The sequence below is a fragment of the Amblyomma americanum genome, chromosome 5, assembly GCF_052857255.1.
Source record: "Amblyomma americanum isolate KBUSLIRL-KWMA chromosome 5, ASM5285725v1, whole genome shotgun sequence".
Lineage (NCBI taxonomy): Eukaryota > Metazoa > Arthropoda > Arachnida > Ixodida > Ixodidae > Amblyomma > Amblyomma americanum.
This window is the reverse complement of record NC_135501.1, coordinates 137,855,600-137,866,451: the sequence shown is the minus strand read 5'-3', so window position 1 is coordinate 137,866,451 and position 10,852 is coordinate 137,855,600. Positions and strand designations below refer to the sequence as shown.

General features: G+C 43.9%; 1 protein-coding gene across 1 annotated transcript; it reads left to right on the top strand.

The window, feature by feature from the left end:
• The first annotated feature begins 102 nt into the window (after positions 1–102).
• Positions 103–6,936, top strand: AP-2sigma (adaptor protein complex 2, sigma subunit). The gene is made up of 4 exons (XM_077665419.1): positions 103–236; positions 432–581; positions 2,830–3,003; positions 5,430–6,936. Exons 1-4 carry the CDS (start codon positions 234–236, stop codon positions 5,529–5,531), a joined length of 429 nt encoding a protein of 142 aa, XP_077521545.1. The 5' UTR covers positions 103–233; the 3' UTR covers positions 5,532–6,936.
• Positions 6,937–10,852: the final 3,916 nt, after the last annotated feature.

Genomic DNA, 10,852 nt, shown 5'->3' with positions numbered 1-10,852 from the left:
GGAAAGCTATTATAAGCGTGGACAGATAACGCCTGACGCCTGTAAGCAAAGCCTCTGGACCTTTGAGTGCAGTGCAGATAATCCCTCACAAAAGGGTAATGCGCGTCATCTATTCAACTTCCGCAGTCTGGTCGGCGTTTTGCACTTCCGGTTTGGGCGGCTAGCAAGAAGGGAGGCGGAGTAGTTGGTCAGGTGCGGTAGCCGGTAGGCAAATTTTTCATTACTCAGGAAATATGGTGAGTAGCCCGTTTTGTTACATCCCAGTTCACCCTTAATATGCTACCGTTGCATAGTGCATTATCTGCCCTAGTATCCCACCGTACGCGATGCTCCAGTACAGTGTTTCACTTTCGGCCACGGGGATTATGTCACCCGCTGAATTGAAGCGCCGTTAATTGCCTTTTCTCTTCGTTATTCTTTAACCTTTCCAGATACGCTTCATCTTGATTCAAAACCGGGCCGGCAAAACGAGGTTAGCCAAGTGGTACATGAACTTTGATGACGACGAGAAACAGAAGCTCATCGAAGAAGTTCACGCTGTAGTGACGGTAAGAGATGCCAAGCACACCAATTTCGTCGAGGTAAGTGTTTCCTGAACTCTGCACTTGACCTTAGCCGCACTGAAGTGACCTCAGTACACTTACTTAGCACCACTATTAGTTCGCATCGTTCATGTGCTGAACCTTGCTCATTTTCGCACAGTTGGTTTACTAGTCCAAGTGGTTACCGTTTATCGGCATTTATAGCACTCTAGGAAGGTGGCCGGTTTTTGTATATTATTTTCCTTGATTCGATGGTGTGCGTAGGTTCTGAATTAAATTCGCACTTTTTTGGCGCTATTTGCACTCGGTCTCATAACAGTGAGCAAAGCTAGTTATTAAACCCTGTTCGGCAGAAACAAGATAGAATTTGCCGATATTAACATAGCTTTGCGTGTGTCTTTATTACATGTCCAAGCGCCAATATTGTTGGCCGTTTTTAAACATTTAGTGTGGTATGAATGTTGAGCAGAACACGTAAATGCTTGGAATATACCAAGGTGCTGACTTGTATTGTTCAGGAGCCTAAGAAATCACTGTGCAAGTTTATTTACTAGTGAAGAAGATTCAGTCAGCATAAAATGATATGACATGAACATGTCCTCATGCAGATTTGTATTTTATATTGCCCGAACCGATACATTCTTACAATCAAAAGCCTTCTCTTTCCCAAAGTTTGCTTGGTGCCTAGAAAATTCAAGACACTGGCAGTTTTCTAGAAGCTCCACATAAACAGTAAAAAAGAATGCATACAATAGCCTCCGATATACATAGGCTAGCTTGAGTTCTGCAGTCTGTCTGTGGCAAAAGGCAAAAGGCGCTGACTTTATTCGGTATTTGTGGTTCAATGTGTGCCACACTTTAGATTCATATTCAGGTAGATTACTGTATTCACTAGTCAGAATACTAACAAGGTATGATATGTTCATTTTTTTTTATTCAAAATACCCCTTGAAAGCCTTTGAGAAAAGGTATTTGGTAGAGAAAATATAGTACACAGCCAAGAAAGGTCATGGGTGGTACAAAAGGTTGCCTGAAAGGGAAATGCACAAACAAGAACCCAGCCAAACGGCAGATTACATAAAGCCAAGCAGAAATATATATTTCATGAAAAATAACATCTGAGGAGATGGGGTATAACAGATCCATTAGGTATTAGAGCTAATGGGCATTAGTTCTTGACAAAGGGGGCACCTTAAATTTCACTGTGTTGTACTGCAATACAATTCACCTTTCCATTTTAACTGCTACATATTTCATCGAAATAAAGATGGAGCATGCTCGGTGAAAATATTTCTGTACAGTTCTCATTGAAACAGGAGAACCAAGTTTGGACCCAAGGTCTCCTGTCCTTTTAATAGCGGGCAAAAGTGTTAGCAGAAACACTAACATTTTACTCCCGAGAACTATTTATGATTTCTTTGGCAGCTGTGTTTTGACGGGAGTGAAAGGCAAAAGTGCCCATGTGCTGATATTTTGATATACATTTAAGAATAGGTGGTTAGAATTAGCATGGAGCCCTCCACATTGCATTGCCATTTCCTGCAGGGCAGTTTTAGCTGCATTCTACTTGCTAGGAAAATTGGGTGCTTTACCTGTTGGCAACCTAGACCCGATAGATGCTCATAAGGCTCACCACCATCATTGTTATTTCAACTCACCCTACTTTTTCAAACTAATGCATTCAAATTTTCCTATTTCTCTTGAATCAATACATATACACCTGGAGTAACGTACAGTAGAAGTCACATTTTAACTTAGGGTCATTCCTAAGATTTTTACCTATCCTCTATTCAATGGATATGGTTGGGCTAGTGATGACTCTTGTGATGTTTTGTGCAAACTGGTGAATGTGTATTCGAAAAATTGCATTTATTATCCCAAATTGAACTTGCATTTGTCTCCATAATCAACTTAATGACAACAAAACGGAGGATTGTTGGGCCAGTTGGTCCATGATTCAAGACTGAAAACGGCGCGAAAAACGGGACAAGATAGAGAGTGTGTGTTGCTTCTCTCTATCTTGTCCCGGTTTTCGTGCCATTTTCAGTCTTGAAGCAACTTAATGGCACCAATATCAAAAAAATGTATTGCCTTTTCTCACCCTCTGCTTGGACCGAATGCTAGAGGTCCACATTAGTGCTTAGGTGAAAAATAAAAATAAATCTATAAACTTATTGTTCACCTTCCAGCATTCAAAGGCAATGAACTGCTATCTCCCAATTTTTGTGGGAGTCGGTCCCTGTAGTGCCTGGTGTCTTCACTCCCGGTCGTTGACCTGTTGTTGCAGTTCCGAAACTTCAAGATAGTGTACCGACGCTATGCGGGCCTCTACTTCTGCATCTGTGTCGATGTACATGACAACAACCTGGCCTACCTCGAGGCCATCCACAATTTTGTGGAAGTGCTGAACGAGTACTTCCACAACGTTTGTGAGCTGGACCTCGTCTTCAACTTCTACAAGGTACGTAGGTGGCATCATGTGCACTCCTTTGAGACAGCTTTCAGAGAGCACCTGTCAGGACAGGTTTCTGGTACCCACCACTTCTCACCATTCTGCAGCACGATAATGCACCGCTCCTCACTCTGATTGTATTGTGGTTGTGTTGGTCTGTGGAAGTTGTTTACGAGAGACAACAAAAAGCTTTCTTCTTGCATGAATGTTTGACTGGTATCCAAATTTCTGTTGCGCAAAGCAACTCTTCACTCTGATTGTATTGTGGTTATGTTGGTCTATGGAAGCTGTTTACGAAAGACAACAAAAAGCTTTCTTCTTGCGTGAATGTTTGACTGGTATCCAAATTTCTGTTGCGCAAAGCAACTGATTGTTGTAAAAGTGGTGAAAAATAAATCTTGGTTCATAGCGTACTAGTTTATAGACTGACTGGGTGCGTATATATTGTACAGTCGTCAGCACGCCTGCCTAGACAGCTGCAGTGGCATGCTGCGAAACAAGTAAACTAAAATCTTAAGCTCACCTATTGCTGGTACTGTGCAATTTCCAGGGCAAATTGTGTGTGCATGCAGCTTTGCTCTAGCACAAGCATTGTGTCTAGAACCATGTACCTGCTGAAAAATTTTCCTTCCTTTGTTTGACGGGCGGCGTTCAAGTGCTGCAGACAGGCGTGCTGACGACGTACATAATAAAGTTCACTATCAAAACATCATCGGAAAGATTTCATCCACTAGAGGGCAGAGACCTCTATCTGCGCCCTATGTTATCTTTTTCTTTTTTTCTTTGCCATAAAAGGCACCCAGCTCAGCAGACTCCGTAATCCCATTTCTCATTGGACTTGCAGCTGCTCTGATCTGTTTTTCTTTCCTTGTATTCTTCTCTCTTACCCTAACACAGGGGTCCTCGTTCTTTTTGGCCTCAAGGAATCCCAACAGTTTTCAAAAGGTGCCAAAGAACTTGATGCACTTGGATTTCCATCCCTTCCCAACTATCATGAATGTAAAAAGAGGACGTTGATGCATGGGCCTTCGTGAAATGCCCAAATTCAGTAAATCATTATAGCCTCTTGAGTGACACCTTGCTCTCAGCAATTACAGTATGATTGCTGTCAACATTAAAGTTTCTAGAACAGAGAAGTTTGAGTTGAGGTTTGCACGAATTTAGGTGCTCAGGCAACCCAAGAGTTCCACGTAATTAGAGAACCCTGCTGTAGCAGACTATTTACCTGATACATTATGTGTCCTGTTCAAGCATATTTTTTTTTGTCCTAATTTCTGACGAGATGTCATTAACTCAAATTTGTTCTTGATATTACATTAGTGCCCTCCCGTCTCTCATGGTTACAAGTCATTTTTTCTTTCAACATAGCTCTGCATCTTGGCAGTGTGAAGTGCCTAGATTCTAATTGATGTGAACTGTTTCAGCAAATGGGTTTCTGCAAATCTTGGTGCCAGTAATCGATATTGTTTGGCAGCTTTATGTTGCAGTTGGAACCGTAGAGGAATGGCATGATGCTGAGTTTGTTAGTGGCGTTCCCTCCTAACCTTTTGCCACTTACATGCTGCACCTAACGCTGAACACCAAAAGCATTCAAAATTTGCAATAATAGTTCACAGAAACCTTTGACTTACAATTCGATATTGTGGCTGCTTGCACTATTAAGATTGTTGATGTTGTTGAAATTCAATTTTTTTAGACATCTTGTCCCTTCTTCGTGGGCGTATGACTATGTATGCACCCTAGATTTAGATTCGTTAAAATGACAATGGTGTGAAATGATTTTCTCTTTAATTTTGCATTTAGCTCATCTTCCTTTCATACTTGCCTTTTTTCTGCATGTCTTGCCTTTTTCTTACTTTATTAATTATCATTCATCCGGATTCAGGTTACATGTTTTGTTTACAAGAAAAGAACAAATAGGGCAGTCCAGTTCAGTTACAGTCACCTTCAGCTTTTCCACTGGTGCTAAAAAAAAAAAATTGGAGGGGACACTTAAGCTTTGCCTTAAGGATATGACGCAGTAGCATTAATGAGTTAATGGCCGTATATGTGGAACTGGTAATTCGCAAATTTACATTCATATGTCCCTGGGAGTCCTCACACCACTCCTGGCGCAGTGGTGCAGCGGTTAAGGGATCCGCCACTGCCCTGCGATGGCAGACTCTGCCACCATTGGGTCTTGTGCGACCCAAGTTTCTCTTCCCAAGCAAGTTCTCGTGATCAATCATTAATTTAGCTGCCACCTGCTAGAGTGGTTAGTTTGCTCACAATCAGGTGGGCAGGTTGTGATTATGCCACACAGTCACGTGACCTAGGTTGCTTCTCCGTGGGTAGCTGCTTGGGCCATCCTACGCCACCCCATTTATTGCTCACAGTGCCAATGCGTTCAACGCTTTCGCGTTAAAAAGAAAGCTGTTATGTCTTTTTTTGTCCAGGTGTACAGCGTCGTGGATGAGATGTTTCTCGCCGGCGAGATCCGGGAGACGAGCCAGACAAAGGTCCTAAAGCAGCTCCTGGTCTACAACTCTCTGGAGTGAACAGGCAGGGCCACCAGGAGCTGCTTAAAAAAAAAATGCCGCTTCTCCTCCCGCCTTGGAACGCACCGACAGGCACACAGAAGGAATGGACCGGTTCAACCGGGAGAGAGTCGGGGTGTTGGCGTGCTGACGACGAACAACCACATTCCTAACTGCTGCTTCGGCGTGTCCACACTGCGAACGAAGACCCTTGGCATTTCGGCCTCCTTCGCATGTGTACACTTTTCATTCTGCAACGCCCCCTCCACACCCTGTTGAGCGTATTATTTTACTCCTCGTTTACTCTCTAGGAGCACTGCAGAGTTCTTGTGCCAATGGCACCAGCAATACTCCCCCAAACCTAGGTGCCTCTTTCGTCACCTTCCAGTTCCAATGCTCTGAAGTGCGATGCATGCTTCCCTTTATATTTATCCTTCCGTTCTCTCTTGGAAAGTGGGTGTTCTTCAACGGGATTACAGAAAAGGCTTATTCATACCATTGCGAAAAGGCGCTGTGAATTATGGCTGCGCGATTGCACTTGTTGTCGCTGTACGACTTGCATAATTTCTAAAAACAGCTGAGGGTCCCAAGAGCTGCATTGGTTATAACAGTGCAGTTTGGTCTCCAAGCTCTAGATAAGTGCAGTGCTTATTTGGTTGAGAGGAAGCAACTATCATTGGTAGTCTTGTTTCGTTTTTATTTTACCAGCTTGCTTCTGAACTTGCCTCTTTTTCCCAGTGTGTGTGCAAGCCATTTGCTGAGCCCTGCAATTCACAATTCATAGAGAGAAATAGTTATAGCTATGTAATTTTCTGCCAAGGCTTGATGCAAGGGAGTTTAAGACAGCACATAGTTGTTGCAAAGCTGCTCTGAAGACTCAAAAATTTTTGTCAGATGTGTTTATTATTTTAAATATGTAAAATTGGCCATTGCAAAGCCATTGCTATAAAAACTACATGTCTTGTATATCTCTTAAAAGGCTGTGTCACTGATTCCTACTGCTTTTTCCAAGGCCGTCAAACTAAGTTTCAGTTTAATCATTTCCAAGGACCCACAAAGTGAGGCAGTTGTACAGAGAGCATTGCCGTTCTTTAACACATTAACCCGCTGCACAGAGCCCCGTTGTTGACAGTAACTCGTGTGCTTTGTCTTTGCTGCATCTAGTTCGTGTTGCACAAGAAAGGGTCGCAGGTAGGAGGGATAATGTGTCGTGCGGCTCGCATTACATCGACCCAAGATATATTACAACACAGACCACCTGGTCACGGTATGCACCACTGAGCAGCTTGCATGGTTTTACCAATGGTTTGCGGAGGGAGGGGCTGGGGGGCTGTGTACTTGTGGTGTAGTGTTATGTAAAGTTGTAACCTGTATAACACCTGTACATAAAATGCCTATCTACATAAAATGCCTATCCTTATTGAAAGGGTGTGTTGTTGCTTTAGTGTTCTTAAAATGGATGCTGCTTTAGTATTGCATGGATGGATGGAGCAGCTCAGACGTTTTCTGGCTTGGCCAGCTGTACCTATACACACTCATTCAGTGGCGCCACTGGTTGGATTTCATACTATTGGGCCAGAATGAAACGCTAATTCCATCTTAGAACAGAGGAATTCTTTTGACATTCAGCTCTAGTAAGCAACTGGCATTGTTCACATTTCTATGGGAAGTAAGTGTTCCACCAACTAGTTGCAAAAGGGCATCTTGCTCCACAGTCTAGGAATGAGGGATATAGGGAACCTGCGCTACCCAGGTGGCGTGCCTAAATCTGGCACCCAGTGCCATCTGGCTTCAAAATTATTACTGACATAGTACAACCAGAAATTCTTAGCACCCTCCGCTGCGTCACAGGTCTGACCGCCGCCGTGGTCAGTTGCTCTGCAGCCGCTGGGGACTGTGGGCCGAGGGTTAATTGGCTTTTTCATAGAAGGTTGTGGCCAAGTCCTGATCTGGTGAATGAAGGATAAGTAAGGAAAGCCTTAGGAGCAATAGAAACGGGAAAAGCAGCTGGGGAGGATCAGGTAACAGCAGGTCTGTTGAAGGATGGAGGGGACATCGTGCTAGAAAAACTAGCCGCCCTGTATACGCAATGCCTATGACCTCGACTATACCAGAAGCTTGGAAGAATGCGAACATTATCTTAATTCACAAGAAGGGAGACGCCAAGGACTTGAAAAATTAGACCGATCAGCTTACTATCCGTTGCCTACAAGGTATTTCCTAAGGTAATCGCTAATAGAGTCAGGGCAACCTTAGATTTTAATCAACCAAATGATCAGGCAGGCTTTCGTAAAGGATATTCCACAATAGATCATATTCACACTATCAATCAGGTGATAGAGAAATGCGCAGAATATAACCAACCTCTATATATAGCTTTCATTGATTGCGAGAAAGCATTCGACTCAGTGGAAACCTCAGCAGTCATACAGGCATTACGTAATCAGGGGGCAGAAGAGCCTTCTGTCAAAATATTGGAAGATATATATAGCAACTGCACAGCTACCATAGTCCTCCATAAAGTCGGCAATAAAATTCCAATAAGGAAGGGCGTCAGGCAAGGAGACACGATCTCGCCAATGCTATTCACCGCCTGTTTACAGGAGGTATTCCAAGGCCTGAATTGGGAACAGTTGGGAATAACAGTAAATGGAGAATACCTAAATAATCTGCGATTCACTGATGACATTGCCTTGCTGAGTCGCTCAGGAGGTGAACTGCAAATCAATGTCAATGAGTTAGACAGGCAGAGCAGAACGATGGGTCTAAAAATTAACATGCAGAAAACCAAGGTAATGTTCAACAGCCTTGCAAGGGAACAACAGTTCACAATTGGCAGCGAGAGCCTGGAAGTTGTGAAGGAATACGTCTACTTAGGGCAGGTAGTGACAGCTGATCCGGATCATGAGAGAGAGATAACTAGAAGGATAAGAATGGGGTGCAGCGCATATGGCAGCTTCTCGCAGATCATGAGTGGCAGTTTGCCAATTTCCCTCAAGAGAAAAGTGTACAACAGCTTTATCTTACCAGTACTCACCTACGGGACAGAAGCGTGGAGGCTAACGAAAAGAGTTCAGCTTAAGTTACGGACAACTCCGTGAGCCATGGAAAGAAAAATGATAGGTGTAATGTTAAGATAACCGCTGGTCCTTAAGGGTAACGGAGTGGATTCCAAGAGAAGGTAAGCGTAGCAGGGGCGGCAGAAGGTTAGGTGGGCGGATGAGATCAAGAAGTTTGCAGGCAAAGGGTGGATGCAGCTGGCAAAAGACAGGGTTAATTGGAGATACATGGGAGAAGCCTTTGCCCTGCAGTGGGTGTAGTAAGGCTGATGATGGCAGGACCATAGTCCTGCCGGACGGAAGAGACGAGCCGCTGGAGCGTGGCTGGCTTGGTCATTTGCTCCTCGGCTTTCTGTTGCGTTCGTAGAATTCTGTCTGAGCTTTACCGCTCCGAAGAGCAAAGAGCTTTTCGAGATTAGTTTAGCGACACAACTTGATTGCTGTAGCTTCTTGCCAATGTTGATACCGGCCCTGCTGTAACTGCATTGCGGGAAGCATGCCAGTGTTGCTGCTGTGCTAGGGGTTGCGATGTAAAACTCCTGTTTAGTATTTTTTTTTTCGCTCTGGTTTTCCTGTGAACGGCAGAAGCCTTTGCACAGCAAATTATTTGCACACCGCTAAACAAACACTCTAAAGCAAAACAAGCTTCATGCTAATGCTCGTGGTTAACATCCAAGTGTGCCAAAGTGGTTTGTTTGGGCGTGTTGGTGAGATGTTCCAAAAACTTGGAAGCACACAAACGGACGAGAGCGAAGAAAGAAGACCTGGCACACACGAGCGCTCGTGCGCGCTCGTGTATGTCACGTCTTCTTTCTTCGTCCTCGTTTCTTTGTGCGCTTCAACTTTTCGGAGTCCAAGTGTGCTTCCGCGCTCTACACGCCCTACACACAGTGAACCTGTTTAACATTAGTTTTTTGTGCTTTCGAAAAACTGTGCCATTATCTCAACAAGGCCAAAATCTGTCCATTTTAGCTGCACTTTGTGCTTCGCAATTTATAACACATGCAGCATCATGTGGGAGTGAACCAATGTAAACACAGCTGGCCGTGAAGCAAGTGTCTGTCCTGGCTCCTTAATACATGCGTACTACAATATAGCTTATGACCGTGTATGACCGCCTTTACGTGAGTGTCACGGAGGTTCCCACTCTTTACGCTTCAGAGATCAACAGCACGCATGAGTTCCACAGGTGCATCATACATATCATGCATCTTCAAAGCTTGTTTTGAGGGCACTGCAATCATGACGCCACTAAAACACCGATGCAATAATTCACGACGGTGGTAAGCCACCCTCAAAAAATGCAGGCGTGAGGACGACACAGTGACTGCCTGTAGCAGACTAGTCGGCCAGAGTACATGCTGTCTATTTTTAGGTGTAAAAATTACTCAGCATCAGAAATTATTTTATTCGGTGTCATGCAATAAAAGAGACTCGGAGAAAACAAGAAAATCAAGTTGCTCTGTATCGCTTGCAGCGCTATGCAAAATTTACGGCCTGATGGCATTAGCAGCGCAGTGTTTGCGATTGCATCAACATGCCTCTCCTTCCCCTTTAATACACCTGCTACGGTCAAAAATTAGTGCACTGAACAAAACAGAATGTCATCGTGAAGCACAGCCTACAGCAGCAGATTTGAATACAGAAAAAAATTTCTATGCTCAATGTAAAACGAATAAAGCTATGTAATCGCTGGAAATTAGCATGTATCCTAATACAAATACTGCATGAAAGTTTTCGTGCTGTGCCCGCAAGCAAGTACTAACATCGAACCGACTGAAGAACAAAATCGCTCAGAGTGCTATTGGAACAATATGGCAATATAGAGCAACTCCTGCCTAGTGAATTGTTCTTAGAGTGTATTTATGCTTCTCAGCCATCCTTAAGGATTCATTATAGGAGCCTCACGGTTGTATATGCTACGGGGGAAATTGTCAACAATGCAGGGTGGTGCGCATTGCGTCACTTGACATCCCTGACAAAATACTTGCTTTTTTGGGTGTCAACCGCTGGCTGGCAGACATTGTTTGCCATCTGGACTGTGCAAGTGAGTAAACGTGTTACCATATATATGTGCCACGAGTAGCAAAGCTGCATTAAGTTAGGCAAAGCAAAGCTTGTACGACAAAGCAACCAACAAATAAGTCGCATACGGATTTGTTGTGCTCGTCCGAGTTTATCACTGCAGCGCTCTTATTCGCGTGGCCACGACAGAAACACTCTTATCGTAGCACTCTTCAGTGTAGCACTTGCAAGCGCCACGGTACGCTGATGGTTTTGGAG